At 43.1% G+C, this 25,275-nt stretch overlaps 1 protein-coding gene across 2 annotated transcripts in view; it reads left to right on the top strand.

Moving 5' to 3' along the window:
• Nucleotides 1-25,275, top strand: part of PRDM10 (PR/SET domain 10) — a 44,225-nt gene that overhangs the window by 5,395 nt on the left and 13,555 nt on the right. The window contains exons 3-14 of one of the 2 annotated variants that reach the window (XM_086627044.1): nt 3,243-3,432; nt 5,227-5,391; nt 7,008-7,067; nt 9,804-9,923; nt 10,912-11,119; nt 11,879-12,120; nt 13,172-13,375; nt 15,403-15,475; nt 16,124-16,241; nt 17,013-17,142; nt 19,207-19,434; nt 24,447-24,794. In XM_086627044.1, the coding sequence (XP_086483170.1) occupies nt 3,340-3,432; nt 5,227-5,391; nt 7,008-7,067; nt 9,804-9,923; nt 10,912-11,119; nt 11,879-12,120; nt 13,172-13,375; nt 15,403-15,475; nt 16,124-16,241; nt 17,013-17,142; nt 19,207-19,434; nt 24,447-24,794 (1,989 nt within the window). In that variant the 5' untranslated portion in view covers nt 3,243-3,339. Of the gene's footprint in view, nt 1-1,507; nt 3,433-5,226; nt 5,392-7,007; nt 7,068-9,803; nt 9,924-10,911; nt 11,120-11,878; nt 12,121-13,171; nt 13,376-15,402; nt 15,476-16,123; nt 16,242-17,012; nt 17,143-19,206; nt 19,435-24,446; nt 24,795-25,275 lie in introns of those variants that run through there. The other variant, XM_086627045.1, reaches the window with a different exon arrangement.

Raw genomic sequence — 25,275 nt, 5'->3', positions numbered from 1 at the left:
ATGGAAATCCGGTCAGTGACACAGCTGTGATGGATATTGGCAGGGGGATTTAAAGAAGAAAACAAGATGGTGGAGGATTAAGGAGGGAGAAGGTCCTGTGGAGGACTACTGAGCCAAGTCATTTTGGCCTCTTCTGTCACCAGTGTTGGAAACCTTGCAGGTTTTTGTGTTCCTGGGCAGTTCTGTTGCCAGTGACTTTGGACCAGATCATGCTTTCCACCTCCTGACCTTGACTGCAGTCTTGTTTCACTATTGACTTTTGTACTGGCTGCGTTTCAGTTCCTGCTCCTGCCTCAGCCCCTCTTTATTGCGTGGCCTTGGGACCTCGCTGGGACGTGGCCTGTCTGCTCTTGCCCTGACTTGTCACTGAGCACATCCGTGTTTCCAGGGAAACGTGCTTTTCTGTATGTTTAGGGATGATAGAAATGCTGAGAATTCAGAGATCCAGTCTTTGGCAGGAATACATACCAGAGGGGCAGATCCTGGGATGCATTTTGAAGTACTGAAGTTGGAAGCATCAGCAAATCTTGCAGCTCCTGATGCTGTCCGATTGTTATTGCTACACAATTGGGCTGAGCAGTTTATTTTTTTATTTCTGTGAAGAACAGCAATAACAGTGCCATTTATAGAAACTGCACCACAGAGCTGCTGAATTTGGCTCAACCTTGCTTTTTTCCCTGAGGTCTGAGATGAGTGCTAGCCTTCAGAACCATGGCAAAACCTGAAATTATTGTCTTCTGCTTTCTTTTCCAAATTCTTGGTACTATTTTTTTTTTTTTTTCAGATATGGATGTTAATGCCCAGTTTTGTCTGGGCATTTCTACCTGTCTGAACCCTTTGGTCTCCTTTCCACTCCAGTTGTAAGTTATTTGTGCCAAAAGGAGTCTGCAGGAGTGAGTCAGCATCTTCCTTCAGACCTTCAATATGTGCTGGTCGGGAAGGTCAGCCAAAAATTCTGCTACTTGTTGCACCGTGTGGAATCAGCCAGAACGGTGCCTTTCTCCTAATCCAATGACTGGTTAATTTAATTGCATTATTACTAACAGGATAATTACATTAAAAAAAAAAAAAACCCCTCAAACTTGAAACCTCTAGCATTTATTTTTATTTTTCTAAGCAATTAGGTAATTGATTAAACTACTGGCTATTGTTAGTGCAATTACCTGAATTGGCTCTTGATTAATAACGACAGGCAAGAAAAAGAGCTGTTTGGGATTAAACCAAAGAACAGCAACAGGGCAGGCATTTAATTTTGTGCAAAATCTGTTGTTTGGATTATGTTACTGACAGAAATGCCGTTGCGTTTCACACAAGCAGTTGTAGACCCCTTGGTGATCATATACCTGATAAAACGAGCGACGGAGTTCAGGGAAAGTGGGAAGCAGGATTAGGAATGAGAAAATCCCTGGATTAATCCTTAAGGACGTAATGCGTAGCTTTGAGATAGCTGGATGAAAGGTACTATATGGGGATGGATGATGTTTATTTGTGTATCAGAGCTTGTGTGTGCTGTAATATGTATAAATAATATTTATTTGTGAATGACCCTGGCTTTTAGCAGTTGGAGAACAAGGCTGGTGCTTATTATTAATTATTATTAATCATTCTTTGCTGCACCTCATTTTCCCATACTAATGACATCTCCTAGCTCAAGCACTGTGCGCAGCAGGTGCGGGCATTTCTTTTTTCCTTTTCTCCTCAGTGCCTTTTCTGGGTGTTTTAAATCAGATCATGGGAATGCAGATGGAGTTTCTGTTCCTTCATCACGGAACGTGAGGTTGCGTGGGTCTAACAGGAAGTCGTCGCGCCGCTCACACGTGTGCTGTTACTCGGCATGAGAAAGCACACGTTCAGCTCTAGTCACCAATAATGGCATGACTTGCTGTCTAGCGATGCCCAGAAATAGCTTTCTCAGTTTTTATATATATATATATGGAGGTAAAATGATTATTTTTTTTCACTGTGCAGTTCAGTGACGTTAACCTGAGACTTTTCTGTACTATTGGTTTATACATCCTGGCCAGGACCAGTGGTACAGTCAGTGCTGGGGTCTGCAAAGCTTATTCGTTGCTGGCAGAATTAGCAGAAAGTGCCTGCTGCCTCTTTTATTTTATTTTTTTTCCCCTCCTTATCTTTTTTTAGTTTGTCAATGACAAGCCAACTGCTAGCATTTCTGGGAATAAGTGATGGCTGAAGTTATTTGCATTTAAAATGCAGATGAGTGAAAGCGTCAGCAAGGAGCCTTCTGCTTCCTTCCTGGTGCACAGGCGGGGTGCTGGCGTTGGATCAGCCCAGCGAGGCACTGAGTGGAAAATCAAGTTAATTGGGCTAGCTGGAAAATGAAATGGGCTCAGCCTCGTGCTAATTCCTGGGCCTGTGATTTAACGTGACATGGGAGACGAAGGAATGGGAAGGTGCTGAACCACTGATGAACCCAATCACCGGAGCTGTAAATTGCACTTCTGAGATTCCCAATGGCAGATTGAGAGGCCCCAATAAAATTGTGAGAGGTGAATAAAACCCAGCTTGGAAGCAATTTGTCAGGATCTTGGGGCTCGTATGAATTAAAGTTTCATTGTTCTTGTTCTAAAAGTAGTCTGTTGTAACACTGCCTGAATACCGACCGAGACTGCCGTTCTGTACAAGGTGAAGGCTGCCTGTAGATGTAAAACCCTCTGGTTCTCAAACCAAACCTCTTTCAGACCAACCAAGAAACTGGTGCCGCATCTCTGAATGTAGTGTTTCCTTGTTGGAAGCTTAAGGTCAATTTTCAGTATCGTTTATTGATTTCTGGGCCTGTAAGTGCCAGCGTGACCATGTGAGGAATGTTTTGTGGGCTGCCTGTGGCCAAGGAAAGATGTGCAGGATAATCCTTCAGTGCAATTGTAGCAATGGTTGACCTGTTTCCTCCTTCACAGGGCATTGAAAGAATTATACAGCAGAACTTTGGCATGGTAAATGAGGAAGCACACGTTCGTAAAGCCAAGCCTGCTTTACTCTGGCAGCATGTTCACAGAATCACAGAATGTTAGCGATTGGAAGGGACCTCAAAGGATAATCTAGTCCAATCCCCCTGCCGGAGCAGGACCACCTAGATCAGACCACACAAGAAAGCATCCAGGCGGGTTTTGAACATCTCCAGAGAAGGAGACTACATTCCTGTAGCTGATGGTAATACCTCGTACCCCTGCTCTGTGTGTCACACTTGTTTTAATATCTCCATCTCTTTTCTTGTTGTATAGCCATGTTATTGGAGATCACCTCGTCTTCTGGAAGGAGAAACACAGTGAACAGATGAATCTAGTCAGCCAGACATTCCTCCAGTAGATCCCTCTCGTCATGGAGCACCACGGCAGGGAGCAGATGGACCCAAAAGAGGAAAGTCCTCAAGTGTGGGCTGACTCTGCTGAGCAGGAACAGAATACTGCGCAGGTGACTAGTGCTTTCTGGAGCTCTTGGGGTCTGCTCAGACTGAACTGGGCTCATGCAGTGGCTTAGCAAGCAGGCATTCTCATTCCATGATTTCTTATAGTCTGGAAATCGAGTTGAGGAAAAAGACAAACATGTCTGTGATGATTTTGGGTTAAAGCGAGCCGTGCAAACCGCAGCAGTGAACACAGACATCCGAAACGAGCTAAATGAAACCAGCCAGTGGCCATAGAAGTTTGAGTGTCCAAATATATTTATAGCCATGTGGGAAAGTGAAAGGGTCTTCAGATGAATGAATATTAACAAAATCCGTGGTCTGTGGCAGCCCGTCTTGATGGCATCAGTCGAATCAGTTGGAACTGTGGGTGAATCTTGGGCAAAGTAAGATGAATAATTTTTTCCAGTCAGACATCTGGGTGGTGGGGAAGGGGGAGATGTTAATTGTTAGTGACTAATGCAGTCAGATTCTGGTGTGTGCAGCTCATCCCTCTGTCTCTGAGACAAAGCAGCTGAGAGTTTCTAGAAGACTGTAAATTGATTTATTCTTTTGAACGTGTTATGAAGAGGGTCCTGCGTGTCACTTGACCTACAAGCTGAGAAATTCTGACTCTCTTGGTAACTTCCAGCTTGGAAATTTGCAAAGAAAGGCAGTTTTCCATGGCCTGTGTTCTGTTATCTATACAACGGGATAACCATGCTGTTATTTGCACATGGCAGTTACAAGGCTTAATTAGTATTTCCAGAGTGCTCTCCAAATGTGGAACACTGCACGCATCCTTACTGTAGTGTTTGCATGAGGATTTATTGTACAGAATCACCACTTGGCATCCATGAGGGAGTACCAGGTGTCTTCTTGAAGGAAAAGGTGAAAGAAAGTAAATAAAATGATGCCACAGGTTTTTTTTTTTCCCCTGATGTTTTTATGTGTGTATGAATACGGTTACTGATAGTAGGTTTCCTGCTAACTGTCTTATTTTACCCATGCACTGAAAATGGTTTTCAGCATTTAAAGGGGGTCAAAAGATAACTCCAGTGACAACAGGAACATGTTTAAGTATTCTGACTTGTTTAAGGCTGACTGACCATCGTTTATGCTCATAATGTTCTGTCAAAATCAACTTGTTTGGATTTAAACTGCTGCCCTAGACATAACGTGTTCCAGTAGTCCTTGGAATCATTGCTTTATGGCTTCAGTTATGTGTTTCTCTGTTTAAGTAGGTGAATTTTCTACTGATACTGGATATACATACTACAGAGAAGCAATCTAACATAGACTATTGCTCCCTCGTGATGGGTACAATGCTATTACTTAAGCAGTATCAAAGTTAAGAGGTTCTGTTAGCCGTTCATCAAACAGAAAAAATTACCTGCAACTACAGAACTAGCTGAAGGAAGTAATTGTTGTAAATCCAGAAAGGAATATGAGAATAGAGGGAAACAATATACCAATAAATTCCATAGATACACCAGTTCAAATCTGAGCTTTTCCTCTTATAAATCTTCAAAGCATCGTGCAAGAGCGAAGTATGGGTAGGTGCCCTTTATACCAGTTAGGTCTTGAGTTAAAATGCAGAGTAAAACCAGAAACTGGTAGTTCATGTCCACATTTTTATGTTGCTGGCATAATTCATTGAGGTTTTCTGTGCGTATTATGCGGTGAGTTTTTGATTGTTTTCAAAACAATTGGCTAGGTAGTTGGGGCAGAAGGTACTCTCTGCTTTCCAAGGCACCTTGCAACCTGGTGTTGTTTCCCATAGGCATATGTTTCAGTACAGGATCTGTTTGTTTTTCTTCCAGGTGCACTTTGTCCCCGAGGGGGGCACAGTGGCACAGATCGTGTACAGCGACGAGCAGGACCGTCCCTCGCAGCAGGTGGTCTACACGGCGGATGGCACCTCCTACACCTCTGTGGACACCTCGGAGCACACACTCGTTTACATCCATCCTGTGGAAGCTACACAGGCACGTGTGGTTCTGAGCCCGCCCCGTTTTGGCACCTAGAAAACGAAGCGATCTTGTTTGGGAATAAAGCTGGTTAGCAGCCAAGTGGTGTGACTGGAAAACAGTAGACAGTTGCTGGTAACGCTTTTAGCTGCCCCTAGCTGAGCAGAGAAGTCATGCTGTTCACTTGTCTGATGTGCAAATGTAGTAATCAAAGGATGTCGAGGATGTATGTGAGTTTTGAAACGCTGACGAGATTATAATTAAATCAAAGGTGTTTTCCAAAAGAAAGATCATCTCTCCAAAATTCTGCCTCTGGTATTCTGTAAAAAAGCTAAGGGCAACTCATGTGTCTTCTGGAAGAGTCCTTGATTTGCGTAGTACGGTTCTTACAACTGATAGTTACAATAGTCAGGCCTTTTTGCAGAGGCTCTCAGTGTGTTCAATCTAATTTTGTAGTCCCTCTTCAGAGAAGTTGTTGATTTTATAGACCTAGGTTCTTTTTCTTCCTCATAATTATATCAAATAGCTTTCATCCCTGGCAGCATGTGTTTGTATGGGGTTAGTACAGTGTGCAGCTGTAGCTCTGTGTGGACAGATGAAAAGAAGAGCAGGAGACACGCTTTGTCAAGAGTGTTTTGTAGTGCCTTTGCTGACAGGAGAGCTTAGCAACGCTACCAAGTGCACGTACTTGACACTGGCAGCCACACTGGCACAGCCTCCTGCAGCGGGGTCTCTCTCTTGTGCAGTGCTTAGCTGTTACATAAAAACACCACCTACCTGGTGGGATGTTCTGAGAGGATGGGATACTTTGGGAGGATATCTCCCAGGAAGTTACTGAGCAAGTCACTCCAAAGCTGAATATTATAATCTTGTCAGAAGTTAAGACACTGTCATGTCACTGAGATGACATTATCAAGGCACTAATCAAATTTGTATTATGCCAGGCTTTATTTTTTTGGACCAGTCTGCTACAAGCTCAGATTTTTCAAGTTTTGGCAAAGTAATCAAGGCTGACCTTAGTTGATACTCAACTTTCATCTGAGCCTTGCTTTTCCTAGGGGGAAGCTCTCCTCTTGGGGCTCTTCTTGCAGGCTACTGTAGGAATATCGGAGTTGGCATGTCTTCTATGAAATTAAAAAAAAAAAACAACATCCTGGCCATATCAAGTTTGCATGTAGGATATGCCTGATATCTGCATGCTTGCTTTTGCAAAACTCTTGTGAATTTGCAGAAAGGTCAAGTTAATGGTCGTCTTCAGTCCTGCCCTCAAGTGTTACTTAGGTTTCGTACAGCTACTGAATTTCTTTCTGTAGAATTTATGAAATCAGCAATTGACCAAGTGATTTCTGCATTGAAAAAAAAAATCAATAAAAAAAATGCCGTGAAGCACTTCAGGTATATAGATGAGAAGTGTCACATAAATATTTTTCATGGAGCACTAACTAATTTTAGTTTAATCTTTATGCATGTAGGTTCACGTGGGTAAGTTGAATTAGTCTGCTGTGGTGATGGGCACATTAGAAGTTAGCAAAGGATCAAATGTGGGTCGCTTCTTGGTGGCAGGTTAATTTTTGTGTGAGATGGGAGTAAACAACCCCAAGGCCAGTTTGATAAACCTTTTTCACTTTGTCTAGACTCTGTTTACAGATCCGTCCCAAGTGGCTTACGTCCAACAGGATGCCACCACCCAGCAGGTAATAAAGACATCGTTTTCCTTGGGCCTCAAACTGTAAGGAAACTTTTACCAAAGGTAAAGGGACTCTGTTGTGGTGCTAGAGCGTAATAAGCTGTCTCTGAATTTGTCAAATGGCAATCTCCAGTCGTGTACTGGCATCCCAGGGATCAAGGGCAAAAACCTTGTGATAACAAGCTGCTATTATGTTGGCTAGCTTGAGCATGAATGACAGTAAAAGCTAAGAGAGTTTGAGTTTCTTCTTTTTAATTCATGTTCAAAAAAATTACTAATTTATTGCCTCAGATAGAATGAAAAATCTTTCAATAATGTCCCTTTAAATAAGTCAGCAAGCTGATGTGGCTGAGTTCAGTTTAAATGTGTCATTCTGGAAAGACTGGGTTTGCAGTTGTCCTCATACACATTCTGATCCAAATGCCTTCAAGTCCATAAAAGGCTCTCAAGGGATAGAAACTTTGGATCAAATTCTAGATTTACTAGAAACTTCACGGGGAATTAATTGCAAAAACTTGAAGTTAAATTACTGACTCCCTTACCTTAGCAGGGCATCCCAGGTCTGATGTGCTTGCCAGTGTGAAGTGGGCTAGGAACAGAATAAAATTAGAGCCCATATTCATAAGTTGATGAGTTTTGATGATTTTTTTTTTTTTATCCCTCCTGGAGGTTTTTTGTTAACTTTTACCAGTATCTTTGGGGACTGCATTGTGGTAATGAGGTGTAGGTGCTTTCAGATCTAGATCTCTAGCTCAAATTATCTGCGTGTCAGAGACCTAAAATCATTGCTTCTTGGTGACTCTTCAATGGCATGTGTGAATTGACATGTTAGATCTGAATCATTTCACTAAAAGGCGTATTTATTGACAGCCTTGGGACACAGTAAAGGATTGAACGTGCACTGAAAACAAATCATCTTCTTGCTAAAAGAAGGCACAGGCAGGAAACGATATGACTGACACAGTAAAGGTGTTACCTGTTTTCTTCCAGTTCTCTGGAGGTATTTGCAGTGTCATTCTGGAATTTTTTGCCGCATCAGTTTCCTTGCAGTAAGAAGCCAAGAAATCCTCTTTATCTATTTATTTTGTTATTTATTTTGTCTTAAAGCTCGTTTAACAGATAAATATGATACATGTGCAGTGCAAATGACACTGACAGCAGGGGTTATGTATCCCGTGTTGAGCATCAAGGGCAGGAGCACTTGTCTGTGTGTCCTCAGCCCTTCCTCCTGTCCAAAACTGTCTGACAGCAGTCCCAGCAGAGATGTTCGTTTGCTTGTGAAGGGTTAGTCCCTCGTTATGGCAGCTCCTGCCTTTGCAGGTGTTTTTACATCAGCATTTCATGTGGGACATCCCTGAACTGACAACAAACGTTAAAATAATAATTAAAGCTCCTCTTGTCTTTCAGAAGCAACTTTGTCCTAAAAAGAAATTGAGAAATTTTTAAAGATAATGCCAATATTCCTTGCAGTGTCTGACATGGAAGTGAAAGTAAGGGTATGTTTGAAGTGTGATTAGTAGTAGGAAATGCTAATACAAGGTACAAATAGACACAAGCTTGTGTGCACGTCTCGTTGCTGGCAGAGCTGGAGGTGTGCCACTGAATAATGATGCCTTTGCTATTGCCACTTGGCATCAGAAATGTCAATACTAGACAGCTTGGTTCAGCTGTTGTCTTGGTGGTTTCTTCCTTGCTGTCACACGGTCCCCTGACATCTTTTTGCTGTAGGTTTTAAGCAGTTTGGTAAATTACTCTTAATGCCTCTTTAAACAAAACGACTAGATTTGAAGTTTTCAGACTGTCTATCTGCTTATGTTATGGATTTTCTTGTCTGCTCCTTCACCTTTGGCACAACTCGCTGTTCTCGGTTTTATCTGATGTTTATTAAAGGCTCTGTAGAGGGGCAGGGGATTTAATTTTAGCATAAAAGCTGCTTAACAGTCAGAGGCACAAACCAGAAGCCACATGATGTCAGCGGTAGAGAAGGATGAAAAATCACGCGGGATAACAGTGCAAACTCCTGTATAGATAAGGAGGGAACAAAAGACAGGAAAGGTGATTCCTAGGATCTGAATTCTGCTTGTTTTGTCGCTGAATGGGTGGTAGCAGTATGGTGATAGGCATTAATTTTCTTGTTATTACACAGAAGAATCAATATTAAAATAACCAAAAATGCATAGCGTGACCAAAGAATGTAAAGAAAAAATAATTGTTGGAATCCTGTCATTTGAGTGCTTGATCTTCCAATGAGGTCAATACACTATCTTGTTTCTAAAACGAATATAGCTTGGCTTGAGAAAGAGAGAGGCAAAAAGAGGAGATGCTTTTTTTTCCTTTTTTACCTTTTCCTTTGGAAAAAAAAGTAAATTTGAAGATAGAAGAGAGAGAGAGACCACAAATCACTGGTTTTACCAAGAGCTAAAGAGCTCCTCGTGTATGTTTTTAGTGCAGTTTGGATGCAGGCAAGATAGGACCTTAACTTATGGCCAAAATGGGAGACAAGAAATTCAAAAGCTCCAAAATCTAGATAGAGTTTTGAAGCCTTTTCCTTTGTCCCTGGATGTGCAGGTTTTGTCCAAGTCTGTCATCCCTACCAAAAAAAACCCAAAAATGCTTAAACTGCTGCAGTTTTTGGCCTAGTCTAGGACTCCAGGGAGCTTTGCGTGCAGGGCACTGCCCGTATGTAAGTGGAAGTGGACTGGTGGAAATGACGCAGTGCTAAAATGAGTGCCTATAATTTTAGGTAACTGTGCTCTTGCCTGCTGCTGCTCAGAGCATGAATCCCACCAACCTGTCCGTGCTCGGCAGCGTTGCCGAATCCCCCCAGCACATGGCTCTGGAGCAGGGTCCACAAGCAGATAGAGTAAGTTGCCAGGCACCCTTTCCTTTTGAATGTCCGAGTGCACGGATTTCATTGCTCCATTGTCTCAGGTGATGGAACGTGTCTGAGGGATACGGGAGGAGATGAGCTGCAGCTCAGATGTGTACTGTCTTTCATAGTCTCACTGTGGAATGCCTGGGGGTCTTTTTAGGGATAGATCATCTATTCAATATATAAAGAAACCTCTTCTACAGATTGTTTGTCTCGAGCAGCCACCTTAACATACTTTTCTCAGCTTTGAAGAGCAAAGTTAGCAGAAGGTGTCATGCAGACTGTCACCTAGGACTAGCATCCACTCGGTCGCTTTGCTAGTCGTTTAAGACAGCTTTACTGAGCGTAGTATTTCTTATTCTGTGCCTGGGAAACAGGCGTAGGTGTTGGAATATTCTGTGCAGTGCACTTCAATTAATTCTTGCTTTTTTTTTTGAAGAGAAACTTTAAAACTAGTGAGAGGATACAATGCCCTCAGCTGTCCTCCATGTCCCATAGTTTATATCTAGTCCCTGTGTTGTCTCATCCCTTATTGATCTCTACGTGTGTGCTCTGGGGATTGTTTTTGTTTGTTTGTACAATAGGAGAGAAAAGATCATGTGCCAAAGCGCAGGGTTCTGTCGCTTGTACGGAAGTTGTTAAAATACAGCTTTAGGCTCCAGATAATTTCCACAGATCCTGGACTGCTTCAGACTTTCTGTGAGGGTCCAGAAGGTCTGTGATTTGAGTTTCTTCTCCTGAGAAGTCAGTGCTTGGCAGGGTAGAGCTAGGTAGTGACACAGAGCTGTCCCGAGTGAGGCTGTCAGCAGCAGCCGCATCCCTCAATGATCGTTTATCATGCCCCTTCACTTTCCCTTGTCCTTCTTTCCATTACCAAAGGAAGCAGAAAGGGTAGACTAGCAAGAACCTTCATTGCTCGTCTCGTAAGAGCGTTTTCCTTCGTGAATCAGTTTGGATTGTTTGTGGATTCTCTCCTCAGGCATCGTTACCGGTGCATAACCAGGTGTTACCTCCTATGGAGGCAGTGGATGGTTCTGACCCTTTGGCACCTCTGCAGAATCAAATGGGAAGGATGGAAACGAAAGAGGAAGATGATGAGGATGAAGATGAGGAGGAAGATGGGGAAGACACTGACATGGAGGAATGGGATCCAGATCCACCTCGACCCTTTGATCCTGATGATTTGTGTAAGCATATGAAGCAGTATGTAGTGTATTAGCTGCTCTCCCCTCTTTGCTTTCCCCTCCATCAGCCCTCTAATAGAATTATAGAATCATAGAATGGTTTGGGTTGGAAGGGACCTCAAAGATCATCCAGTTCCAACCCCCCTGCCTTGGGCAGGGACATCTTCCGCTACACCAGGTTGCTCAAAACCTCATCCAACCTGGCCTTGAACATTTCCAGGGATGGGGCGGCCACAACTTCTCTGGGCAACCTGTTCCAGTGCCTCACCACCCTCAGAGTGAAAAATTTCTTCCTTATATCTCATCTAAATCTCCTCTCTTTCAGTTTAAAGCCATTGCCCCTTGTCCTATCACTACACACCCTTGTCCAAAGCCCCTCTCTAGCTTCCCTGTAGGCCCCCTTTAGGTACTGGAAGGCTGCAATAAGATCACCCTGGAGCCTTCTTTTCTCCAGGTTGAATGAAATTGGAAACCATTCCGATTCTAGCAATAATAAAACTCCTTTATACCCAGAAATGTAGACCCCTATTGGGCTGCCTTACTGAAAAGACAAGGTTCTGTCTTAGGTGGAGCCTCTGAGCTGCTTTGTCCTTTGTTTTGCAGGAGACTGCCCTCTCTGATGTTTAAAATGTAGGCAGACTGTTGGAATAAATGTTCCCACAGCTGAGCCAAAGATGTTGAGAGAGAGATAAGGCTGTCTCTTCTGAGCTGATGCGTGAGTGTCTGCCTGATAGTCCTGTCCTCTCTGACTTTGTGTTGTAGGGTGTGAAGAGTGTAACAATGCACATCCTTCTGTGTGTCCAAAACACGGACCTTTGCATCCGATCCCGAACCGGCCTGTGCTGACCAGGGCGAGAGCCAGCCTCCCCTTGGTGCTCTACATAGACAGGTTTTTGGGAGGTGTGTTCTCCAAAAGGCGTATCCCAAAACGCACGCAGTTTGGACCGGTGGAAGGACCCCTGGTTAGACAAACCGAACTCAAAGACTGCTATATCCACTTGAAGGTAAGGATGTGCATGCAAGAGAAGGAGGGAGCAATTTGGGCTTAAGCTTTGATTTTTCAGGAGTTGGTTGCTCTGCCTTGACCAGTTACTTCACTGGAGATGTTCTTTGGTTACTTCCATCTCTGAAAGTAACTCAGAAACACCTAAATTGCTTTGGCTCCAAATCTGCTCTGGTATTCAGGGAGACACAGTAATCGTGGTGAATTTTCTGGCATTATGGTGTTATGATATACAGGACTCGTAACGTGGAGTGCTGTGAGTCACTCATCATGGGATGAAGCAGCCTCTGGATGTAAAAACAGCAGCCCCATCTGAGGATGTTTTGCAGCCATTGTTTTGTGTCATGCTGTAACTTAAGTTAAAAATGTTTTTCTTCCCCTTTCCCTCTTCTCCCCCACAAAATGTAGGGGAGAGGAGATTTTCCTCCCCTTTCTCATGCCAACTCATTGGCGTGAGGTATAATGGACTTGACTGACTTTTATCCATTTATTTACTGTTTTTTTAATAGGAATTAGTCCTTTATTTGCTAGAGATTAGGCCCACAGTCTTAGGAGTGCTGGTCTTTGATGCTTAGTGTCAGACAAGGAGGTTGTGACCACAGGCAGGTTCAGTAACCCAACAGAAGTTCAGCTAAAGAAGCTGCTGCTTCCAGCTTGAGGTGGTGTAATGAGTCAGGAGATGAAAGGAGAAGTGAGGTCTGCTGGTTAGAAGCATCTGACAACTGGTGCCATATACCCTACTAAACCTACAGTTTCTGGTGCCTCATTTATAGCCACACGTCAAGTACTGTGCCTGACCCTTCTAATGAATGCTTCTTGCCCTTGAAAGCCATGGAAGGGTCCATCGTGTCTCCTTAGCTAAATCTCTGCCTGTTAGTAAGTGTTTCTTGAAATGCTGCCTGTTTCTGGATCCCTGTTGGCAAAGAGAATGCCCTCATTGCTTTCCTAATGTAAGAGATGCATGGCTACAGTAGTTGGTGTTTTAGGAGCTCAAATTCTTTTCAACCTGCTGCCAGGCAGTTACAGTCCTGTGTAATTGGATTTTGCTACAGGTGTCTCTTGATAAAGGTGACAGAAAAGACAGAGACTTGCAAGAGGACCTGTGGTTTGAACTTTCTAGTGAGGCTCTCTGTAACTGGATGATGTTTGTGCGTCCAGCTCAGAACCATTTGGAGCAGAACCTGGTAGCGTACCAGTACGGCCACCATATTTATTACACAACCATTAAAAACGTGGAGCCCAAGCAGGAACTCAAGGTATGGCATTGCTCGTGTTTCGTGACTCATTTTTCTACTGGTGAAACCACAGCTTAGAGCTGCTGCCTAAGAAGTGCATCTCCAAGTGCCAGAAATGATTGCTGTAAATAGTTTTAGGGCTTTTTTTCTCTGGTCATGTGCATGATGGCCTGAATCAGAAGTCACTGAAGTCAGGAAGTAGTTAGCCACCAACTTAACGGATTTTTACATGAGCATTGGCTCAGGTATGGAATGAGGAAGTACAAAATAGGGTATGTGCACAATTTGTCTGTCACTGTCATGCTTTGCACTGCATATATATTTTTTTTTTTCACTTATGCAAACTAATTTTTATGACAGCAGTCTTCTTTTTAGTTCTGGATGCCCTTTCCAGTTAGTTCCGTGTGCCCTTGACCTGTTTTTTGCTGCCTTAAGTAAATATGGTCTCTCACTTTACCTGACTTTCCTGGAACTTTTGAGACTTTACATGTGGAAAATGATAAAGAATATATTGACTTCCCTGTGGGTTAATTTTTGTTCCCTTCAAAAATGTATTGATTACTTTGAGCTCAAAGCAGCGTGGCTGGCTCAGATGGCCTTCGTTTTCAACATCTTTTGGGGAACTGGGAGTAACCAAAAAACTTTCATATCAGGAAATCGTTTCTTCTTTTTCAAATCTTCTCTTACACATCAATTTCAACAATTGAACAAAAAAAAAAGGATTTTTAAACCTACTTAGCTAAACCAGGCCAAAAGCCTGCTTACACACTTGTTGCTGATTTTTTTTTAAGAGTAGGATTCTTCTTGGTTTCTCTGAAATCAGTCCTTAAGCTGAATCACTAGAAGCCTTGTTAATCCATATTAAGTGTATCTGAACATCATTTTCTCAATAGTTTTTAAATCACTTTGAAATCAGACTTTAACAGACCTGTCTGTAGAAGCATCATTTTTCTTGCTTCATGTGTTAGTAATGTCTTTTGGGGTAAAACTGGCTTGATAATTGAAAGCTAATTATCTAGGCTCTGTAACGTGTTCTCCTCCCAAAGTGGATGTAGGGCATTCAAACAAATTTTGTCCAAAGATTGAACTAGGAGGGACCAGTCAGTCCAAGTTGAGAACTTCTGCATTGCCTGACAGGTGAGTAGTTGAGGAGCTCCAGGCTTTCTTCTTTGTCCAGCTAGGGAGATGCCTGCCAAGTAACACACATCTGCTAGGGAGTCTTTGAAGGAGTGAGAATTGCCACTCACCACTCTATGGAAATGCCTGCGGACCACTGCAAGTTTAAACTTGCCCAGATTTTTTGTGCTGAAAATCTGTTTGTGCTTTCTTTAAGAATTCTCTTCTAAAATTGAACCCTTTTAATCAAACAGTAAGTTAAAAATGAGAAATAATGCAAGAATTCTCAGTGACGTGTATCTGATTTTAGGCTCTAATAAACTTCTGTCTTTCTGCCTCCTGTGGTTCTCTCTGCCAAAGGCTTCCTAAATCCTTCTGATCAAGCAAGTGGTTCTAGCATGCTGCAGCTGGGCAGTTCTCTGTTTTAGGAAGCAGGGCCGTATTGCCCCAATCTTCCAGAAGTTCAGGAACACTTTTCAATGAGTTTTGTGGACGGTGCTGCCTATTGCCTATGTAAAGACAGTAGGAAAGAAATGTGAAATCCCCCAAGTTAAAAACTTCTCCGTTCCTCTGGGTACAACAAGAAACAGTACTCTGCTGATGTCCATCCTTCACAATCGTACAGCTGAGCCTGAAGAGATTAATCACGTTTCCTTTACAGCTACTGGTAGCCATGTGTGAGATGAACATTCCTGTTGGGAGGCTATACCTTAAAATTAGAGAGCTTTGCTCAGAAAGCATACCCATTTAGCTCCTCAGTGGGGGCATATTGATCTCAACAGGCTTTACTACTGAGGGTGAAAGGAGCAATAAGAGTTAGTGGATAAGGGAAGAGAAATAAATGTATTGCTTAAAACCTGCTTCCAAATGAGTTCCACTTAGTTCTGGTTCCTTCCAAGAAAGCGTTCTCTTATCTTGTATGCTTGCTGCAGGTGTGGTACGCTGCCTCCTACGCTGAGTTTGTGAACCAGAAGATCCATGACATATCTGAGGAGGAAAGGAAGGGTAACGTGGGCTCTTCTGCCTCAGTTTTTGCAGTGTGATGGTGGTTGGGTGCTGTGCTTCTTAGTTTCAAGTATATGGCCTGCGTAGTGCTCCTAAATTTCTGCTAGGTTGAAAAAAGTTGAACCAGATCTAGGTTGTGTTATTGGGACTTATTTCTGTTAACTTTTCTCATGCTAATATTATAATAATTTAACCTTCTGCCTCAGTTTCTGGGAAGCATTAGGTTGCTGCTGGGAAGAGGTATGTTTCTGTACTTGATGTCTAACATTGAATTTGTGTGATAAACTGATGTGCTAGATTGTGAAATGTCTCTTGACCTCCCCTAATTTATGCAAGAGACACAATCCTGTAGGTGCTCTTCCATACAAGGGTGTATTTCAACGTCTCGCTGGATTTTAGGCAGTGCACATAGTCCCTGTGAATTGTCCCCAGTGGCCTTTTAGTCGTTCTGTGATGAGCTGTAGTCATGCCACAGTGCAGAGGGGATGAAAGCAAAGCTAAACGGAGCAGTGCTGGGTACTCTGCAGTCTGTCTAACCTTCAGGGGAGAAATATGGCCCACACAGGACAGAAAGGCTTGGGAAAAAAAATGGGATGTTTAATTGGTGGTGACTGAAGCGCTGTTACTGACATTTCTAATTGAACGTAGTTCTCAGAGAGCAAGAGAAGAACTGGCCCTGTTACGAGTGCAATCGTCGTTTCATGAGCTCGGAGCAGCTCCAGCAGCACCTCAACTCCCATGATGAGAAGCTGGACTTCTTCAGCAGGTACTGAAAGCTTTAGCTTTGCCTGTGTATCCCTATGGTGCTTCCCCAAACTTGCAGGAAAGGAGGGTCTTTGCCCTGCAGATCTTACTGACCAACTTGGGTGCCCGTGGGAGAAGGGCTCAGCACTGGAAGGTAAGAGTATGGCACCAGGAAGCTGACTGGTAAAAGGGACTTGGTGAAAGAAGTAGCTTGAGGGAAATAAGTATCCCATTGAAACTGGTGAGATGGTGGTTTGCTTTTGGTTTTTTGTCTGTGCCTTCTTTTTCCTGAAACTTAGCAAGTGGTTGCATTGTTGTCTTTATTTTTGACACAGAAAATTATTCCTTTGAGTTTATTGCCTGACATAAATGGCGAAGTGCCTTTTTGGGAAGGGATGTTACTGCTTTGGGTTTTAAATTTGGTTGCCTTGTGCACTTGTTCCATCCAGCTGAAAATGCTTTCCAGCACACTCTACACTGTGGTGTTCGAAGTAGGAGAGTTGCCATGGCAGAGGACTTGCTAGAAGCCAGTAGTCCTCTCATTAAAATTTATTTCAGGAATCATGGGACTGTGTTCTGGACTCTGATTTCTCAGAGAGCACAAAATAAATAGTTACCAGCCAGTACCTTATTTTTTTGCTGCCAGAATTTCTTCAAGTTTTATTATTTTCTGCAGGCTGTTGTTACTGAGTCGAATGGGTGAATAGTGATGCTCAGAAATAATGCGTAAAATCAGCGGAGATTCCAAATCCATCTTTTTTGTCTCTCACCTGGAGCACTATGTATTCTGCAGAGCCAGAGGCCGAGGTCGTGGGAGAGGAAAGAGGAGGTTTGGACCAGGCAGACGCCCGGGGCGCCCTCCCAAATTCATGCGTATGGAAGTAACCAGTGAAAACGGGGAAAAGTGTGAAGAAGGGACGCAGGTATATTTTTGGGGGGATGGAGAGGAGGAAAAAGAAAAAATCACGTGGGATGTCAACTCTTGACTAAAAGAATTGGGATTGTCGGTGCAAATTGAGCATGTGCTTTGGATTTATACCCAAGCAATTGTTTTTCTAGCTGTGATTCTCTGTCAGGGGAGCACACTAATATCCTTCTAGAAAAATCATAAAATCACTTGCATTTCTGCAGCAACTTTCATCCCAAAGCACTTAGGGGGAGGTAGGTTATTGCAGCAGTTTAGCACCATCACAAAAGTAATTTAGACAGTAAAACTGTAACAGGAATTTAGGTTCGTGTTTGTCCTTTCTGGAACGTGAGGTCAGAGCCTGCTCTTGTAACTGTTGCTGGTAGAATTAAATCAGTCTGAGCTCTGATTCTTTATGATGTTTTAATATTAACAGGGCCTCCTGTAGGCGTGCTTATTGCAAAATGTTCTTTTGCTTGTAGCTGTTGGTTATATTCTGTAGGGACCTAATGTGATGCATTTAAGTGAAACGCTGACTTCTCTCTGATGCTGACCATGCTTAGGTTACCACCGAGTCCTTTTGTGAGAGGTGTCAGAAGGGATCAGTGGCTCTGCTCTCTGAGCTGAAAGCTGATATCTGGAGTGGTAATTTTCCTCTGGCATCTCACTGGGTCGTGGCTCAGTGCTGACTGGGAGGGAGGGATGTGTACATTGCCTGTGAAAGCCTGCTGCTCGTTTTCCAAGCATGCAGGATTGCCCTGAATGTTGTGTTGATTGCAGACAGTTGTGAAATCCCCCTCTTTGCAAGCTGACACGACACAAGCCAGCTCCATTTAGACAAGCAAGCATAACGCTGTTCCCAAACTCTTAACTCTGGAGAGACAGGGCTTACTGGGCACAGTCACATGCCAACGATTGGAGTCGCAAACCACCTTTGGACTAGAGGTGTTTTTGCATCCTGCCAGCTTGGAGCGTGGCCCAGAACTGGCTTACATGTGCCTGTACAGTCGAGCAGGGCCATGGTGGTGTCCCAAGCCTTTGGAGCTCTGCCCACCTCACTAATGACTAGGCACGAGTTCATCTGAGAACTTGAGACTCGGGATGCCGTGAGCACAGTTTAGTGTCAGCAAGTGTGGAAGCTTGCCACCTAGACCAGGACTGGACATTTGGCTGGTTTATTTCTCTGCTAAGTGTCTCTATCTGGGAAGCATCCGTGGTTTATAACAGCTGCACTCCTTCTGGCACCTCCCTGGTTTTCTTCTCCCACAGCTGCTTTAGCAGTTTGACAGCACCAGCCTTGAGCTGATATACTCTTGGTGCTTTGTTTCCTAGCTTGTGCTTTTAATTTTCCTTAGTGGCATTAAATGATGTCAAGTAAGGATCTGTGTGTTTGTTTTTTTTTTTTTTCCTTGAAATACAAGAGGATTCCATCCCAGAGAAGTTACTGGAACTTACCTGGAAAGAATGTAGATTTTTGGCATGTGCTTCCTGCTCCCAACACCCTCCCTTTTTTTTATGCTAATGTAAAAAAGGAGGAAAGCAGCTTTGTGTGATAAAAATAAGTGATGAATGCAGCTGCATAGATGAGAGTATGCAGAGCTTGGAAACTGGATAGCAAACCACACTGCACAGTAAAATCATCTCCTTTGGCACTCCCCAGTTCAGCTCTCCAGCTAGTTTGTTAGACACTGGATAACTATGTTTGATAATTCCGTGCTTGTCACTTTGGTTGTAAAGTTTCTCACAGGTCATCCTGAGTCACCTTTGGTTAAAGCAGGAATAGTTGTGAGTGCAGGAGAACTTGCTGGGCTGTTAACAGCTGAGTCACTTTGATTGTCCATGTCCTATCAGCCAATATGATGGCCAAGAGTTGCCTACCTGCAGCACTTCTTCCCTGACACTCTCGATGTTGTTGCTGTAGGTGGAGGTGATGTGCTGAGAGCATCAATGGAACAGCCTAGACACGTGTTTATGGCTTGTGATTAAAAATGCAGAAATCTTGTTGTCTGCTGAGTGTTATCAAAGTGTTTTTTCAGTGGGTGGGGGGAATAATCACCGGTTGTATGATTTGCGATTTCAGGACTTGCTGCATTTTTCCAGCAAGGGGCAGTTTGATGAGGCCGGACAAGCCACACTGAATGGGTTGGAGCAGCAGGAACAGACTCCAGTGCCATCAGAGACACAGTCGGCACTGGAGCAGCAGTCGGAAAACCACCCGCTACAAATCCAGCCGCAGCACGATGAGAGCACGGTGCCTGCGCAGAGCACCATGACTGCAGATGACATGAGGCGAGCGAAGCGCATCCGGGTAAGCCAAGAGGATGGTGGATCTCATCTTCTCTCACCCTCTCCATTTGCTGTAACCCAGGGAATGCTGGACCTGCCCGCCAGGACCAGCTGGTCTTTCTCTCACTGTCGTATCCATTTCCAAATCCTGAGTAAAGCGTCTCGTTCCTAGCGATTCTGTTTGCACTGAGAGGAAGACAAATCTCACGTAAAGAGCTAGTATCTCATGAGATGCTGGTGAGAACCAGTCACCAACTGGAGCTGATTCAATTCCAGCACAATAATTCTTTGATAGAAGCACAGTCCATCCAAGCTGGCAAGCAGGAGTGCTTCCAACAGCCGGCTGAGTCATGGTGCTGTGGCACAGAGTAATGACTAGTTCACAGCACCATCTGTGTCTTACAACTCTTGTCTTGCAAATAGTTGCCAAAGAGGAACCATGACCTCAGTTTACATCCACTTAGGTGGTGATGATGATGATGTTTAGCGATCAAGTCCTTTCTTGGGGTCAAAAAACCTGCCTGTCTTTGTGAGATGAAAACCTGTGCCAAGAGCTTTGTGTACTGACAGCAAACGCTTTGAGCCTGAGCTTTGTATCAACTGGGTGAGCTGTTTTTTCCTCTGCTACGTGTGGGAGGGAAATGATTCAAGCAAATAATCCTTGAGATTGATTTATTTAGCCTAAAATCTTTTTCTTCCGTGTGTAAAATTCTGATTACAGAAAGGAACAGCTGCAGTTGGGGTAAGACTTCATTTTTAGGGGATGAGAGGATGAGAAAAGAGTTGAGTAACTTTTCTGGATAGGAAGATGTTGAGCCAAGTTCTGCTCTCTGTTTGTAGCAGCGTGTATGCGAGACCATTGGTGGTGGTGCCCCATAAATGCAGCAGTCTATCTTGAAGGAAGGATTCGGCTCAGGCACATTAAGACTGCAGAATTTTTAACCCTACAAAACGCTTGTGCTCTCTGAATGACAAGTGTCTACCTGTAATTTGATTTTCATGTGTTTAGAAGCCTGGGGGATTTTTACTGATTGTATTGAAGAGTGAGTAACAGAGTACAAAACCAGATGCTGAGTTTTTGACAGTGAAAAGCACAGGTATTTACTGCTTACAATATGCCACAACTTCCTCAGTAGAAAGTTGAGGCCTGGGTGTGATGGGAAGAGAAAGTTTTGCCTGTTTCCCTGAACTTCTGAACCTGAGATGTGAATTTAAGATTTTCTTAAACAGTAAATGTGGGAAGAAAGGGACAAAAATTCTGAAGTTACTTCTTTGTCTTGTGGCTTAGCTTTTATTCCCTGGGAATTCTTTGCAAATGGATGATAACTGAGAAGTGCAGTGGTGGTTTAGTCCTTGGTGACAGTTCGTGTCTACAGATCTCCCTAACTCCCTATACATCTGGCAGCTCATGTTCAGCAGAGTCCTGGAGATGTTTTCAAGATAGGGGCATTGGCAGAATGGCAGATGGGTGGTTGCAGAGCACCTTTCCATGTTGTGTCAGACTGTGAGCAACGAGAAGAACTTAAGAGTAGACTAGGAAGCATTTTTTCTTGGGCACTGAAAAATCACAGCCACCTTTAGCACCCTACGAGCATTTAATTCAGCACTTTCTTCTAATAACATGTGCTTGAGATTATAAACAAGCAAACATTTGGTTTTAAGATGTGCAGTACGTCATTCACTTCGATAGTAGAAAGTCTTGACTCCTGATTACGATCTGGAAACCTATGTAGCTGTAGTTCTTCCTTATTTTCTCATGGAGGATTTAATTTTCAAAACCAAAAATTCTTTGTGAATTGCTTCAACTTTTTCTAAGGTTTAAGGCAGCGATGTTCTGTGAGTGCTTTCATTCTAGCTGGAAGCACTGACCTCTGGTGCCCCAGGGCTCAAGTTCTGATAGGATCAGTTCATTTTTCAGCTTCTTCTTGAGTCATATCCTTAATATTGAAAGGAGATGCAGCCACCCTTTAAGATGCTCGTGTAACAAATGAGAGGAACGTTGTGGTCCACAGCACAGTCACTTCCTTCATGCTGAAAGAAAGGCAACTGGTTGTATAACAAAGGGTACAAACAGGAAGATGAGGTTAAAAAAAGTGTCCTTACTCCTTAACTTTTGTTCTTCTGATCCTTGCCCTGTTGTTATCCTGCCCTAATTACTGTCTCTTGCTAAAAGCATTTCATTCTCACTGTGGCTCTGCAGTACGCATCACATCATTATTAATCAACTCTGATAAAACATGGAAGGTCACAAAACACCTTCAAGATAACCTGTGGGTTTTATGCTTGCCCTTTAACTCCACTTGGGCAGTTATTAACTGCAGGGTGAACCCTGAAGATCTGCTTAGTGCTTCCTACGGCAAAAACCTCCAAGGAGTTTGGCTTAAGTAAAGAGTAAACTCTGGCTAGAAGGGCTGGCGCTCATAGCGACCCACAGAAGTCAAGGCTTCTGTTTCCAAGTCCATTGCATAACATAAGTATTTTTCTCTCCCTCAATGCTGCCTGCTCAGCTGGAGCTGCAGGTAGGTTTGGGTTTTGTTTCGTTGAGTTTTTGCTGTATCCGATCGAGTGGTACGTACCAACATCGCCTTCCGTGTTGTTTTGTCCGACTTCTGTTTAGTGTTTCCTGATGGACCTCGCGTCGTAAACTGTCACATTTGTTCTTCTTTAAGCAACTAATGTCCAGAACTGAGTGTTATCTGGATAACAATTTGCGTTCTTCTAGTTATTTTTTGACTAATGAGTTGCAAAATTAAGGTGAATATTATAGGAGTCAAGTGCTTGGATGAAATACTATAATATCCGCCTTAAAGTTTCGGAGGATTTGTTTAAACAATTATTTGCTCTGGATCAATGTTATCAGTTAATGAGACAACACTTAGTTCTCTTTTTCTGTTTTTGTAGACGACAGTTTGTCTAACCAAAGAGCAGAAGCAGTTTCACCCTTCTGTACCCTTTGAGATAGCAATGGGACTATGTTGATTTACGTGGTGTGGAAGTCTGGGCTGCTTTCTGACCAGTCAGATTGTTGGGAGCTACAAACAGCAAAGTACAGTAATAGTGGAGTGAAGAACTTGAAGTGCATCTCTTCAACTACTTGTTAGCATATCCCTGTAGTTAAGGGGAAAACTATATCCTTCTGACTCCAAGCAACACATGAATTTTCACCCAGCACGTGTCTATCTCTCCAGCTCACAGTGTGACTTAAAACAGATCTGTGTATTTCCCATCGTCTTCGCTTCTCCACTTGTAAAATGGAGATGATGACTATTCATGGGAAGACTCATTTGGGGGTCCTGTATGAAGCTGTTAGCTTTTTTTCATAGCAAAACAGTTGTTCTCATGCTCCTTTTTCTGGAATGAAAGTATAGGTTTCCCTCTGCAGTTCAGATAGTGAAAAGGATCGTTCAGGTTCACGAATTTAATCTCTAGCACAGCATTTCACACTATTCCCAAGCTGTTCCCTCATTCCAGCAGAAGAGCTCCTAACTTTTCTTTCGCAGTGTCAGCTTGGAACACACTTGACGGACACAGCAAATGCCAGCCCAGATTTTCCCACAAGGAAAGGAGAAAGGAAACCAGGGGAATGTGTTTGCAGAAGTCTTGAATGTATCTCATGGAGAAGTGTGTAATATTGAATGTGTGTTAAGCACAATGTTCTAGTTTTTTTGTAGCTGTTTCTCTAACTATTGCAATGTAGATTCTGTGTGTAACATCTGAAAAGAGAAGACATCAATAAATGATGATGTATAGATTTAAGGAATATTTTTCTTCTCCAAAATAAGACTTCTTGCAGAGAAATGGCAGTATTGCACTGTACTTTGAGTACAGTATAGGTGATAGCATGCTGTGGGTATGACTGACTCTGGCTTTGCAGCTATCCAACATAAAAGTTCTCATCCAACACTGAAATGCAGGCGCAGGGCACACTTTCCTATTTCTACATGTCCAGCAGCATCTGTTCCTCCAGCAGGCAGTGCTGCTATCAGAACTGGAATAGCTCTACAACATTTATCTGAAGGGGAGAAAGGGAAGATGATATGTTCCAGAAAAGGTGGACTGAAGGAAAGCACGTACCAAAACAAAGCAGGGACTGAGAGAAGAAATTGCACACAGCAGGAGAGGAGAAAAACAAAGAGGAGCAGCGCAGTATATTAAATTTTAAAATGGATATTGGCACAGCATGTATTTTGCTCGATTCACAGTATTCTTAAAGTTTCTTGCAATACCAAGAAAAGCAATTTTAGGTTTGACTGTGTATAATGAACTCTCCTCTGAGCAGGCAGCAGAATCTATCCGAGTTCCTCCTGAGTTGGCACCAGTGTCTTTGTCTTTCATTTTTCTTCTTCACTTTCAGGCTCTTGCACATGGTATCAAGACAGGTGAATTGCTCACAAGTTCTTATCTTTTGCTTATAAATCTGCCATTCTGCCCCTGCTGTAATGTAACTTTATAATAGTAACAAAAAGGTTTAGGCCACCATCTCTTGAACATATGTTCCACCAGAAGTTTTCCAGGCAACGCTAAACCACTGCTGCACATCTCTGGTGATCTTGGGTGCAGAAGTTGATTTTATAAAGGGCTGTGGAATTTCATAAGCCCTGCTCCTGAGTGAAAGACAGGGCGCTAGCTTCCCGTTCCTTTGTATGGTGGCTGAACTTGTGACCTGATCCCCAACAATCAGCTGGAATTGCAGCTTTTCTCAGCTCCAGGTCTGTACTTCAGGGAGGACTTAGTTTTAATTTACAGAAAAATGCCACGCTAAAGACAAAAGTTAGCTAAATCAGCAGAAAACAGGGACTGGAGAGGAAACTCTTGCATTGTGTTCCCCTAATTCAGTGTGTAACTGTAGGTATATCCCTTGACTTCAGCCTGTCACAGCTTCCCCTTCTGTAAAAAGGAGACAGTATCTGTAACACAAAAGCATTTTCTTGAAGCTTAGGTTCACTGATCATCCAGTATATTTCATCTTGAAAATGTGTGGATGTGGAATCTCTCCATAATAATAAAAGCTAATGGTCTCTTTGTTTCTTTCAGAATGCAGCTCTTCAGCACCTGTTCATACGGAAATCCTTCCGCCCCTTCAAGTGCCTCCAGTGTGGGAAGGCCTTTCGGGAAAAGGACAAACTGGATCAGCACTTGCGGTTTCATGGGCGGGAAGGGAACTGCCCTTTAACCTGTGACATCTGCAACAAGGGCTTCATCAACAGCGGAGCTCTCGAGAGCCACATGAAGTTCCACATGGACCAGAAAACATACTCCTGCATTTTCTGTCCCGAGTCCTTCGACCGCTTGGATCTGCTTAAAGATCACGTGGCCATCCATGTCAATGATGGCTATTTCACCTGCCCTACCTGCAAAAAACGCTTTCCAGATTTTATCCAGGTGAGATGCTGGAAGGCAGCACTTCAAATCAGTACAGGTCTCTTGCAAGCACTCTATTTATGAATTTTTCACTCTTTTCTTTTGTAATACTGCACGTCAGTTCATTCTCACAAGATAAAGAGGTCCATATCAGTCAGAAATTAAAAAGGAAGAGTGACCAAGCATTGCTAGATGTTGTCTTATGCCATTGAAGTGCTCTTTCCACTAAATAGTCAGATGAGGTGGTTGAGTCTGTCGTTAGAAGGCACCGTACTGTGGGATGGGTGGTCCCTTATCCCTAGAAAATACCTAAAGCAGAGGTCCTGACTACTTTTGGTCAGTACAGATTCATGGCACCAGAAGGAATTGCGTTTTGCTGTATGCTGCTTGTACTTGAATACACCTTGTCCTTTGGTGTTAAAACTCTGAACCAGAAAACTGAGGTTTTACATCTTTAATCCCTTGACTGTTTTTTGTCAGGACAATTCATTTAAACACCTCG

The sequence above is a fragment of the Tauraco erythrolophus genome, chromosome 26 (assembly GCF_009769465.1).
Source record: "Tauraco erythrolophus isolate bTauEry1 chromosome 26, bTauEry1.pri, whole genome shotgun sequence".
Taxonomy (NCBI): domain Eukaryota; kingdom Metazoa; phylum Chordata; class Aves; order Musophagiformes; family Musophagidae; genus Tauraco; species Tauraco erythrolophus.
The sequence above is the reverse complement of the archived record's forward strand: the minus strand, read 5'-3'. Positions and strand labels throughout refer to the sequence as shown.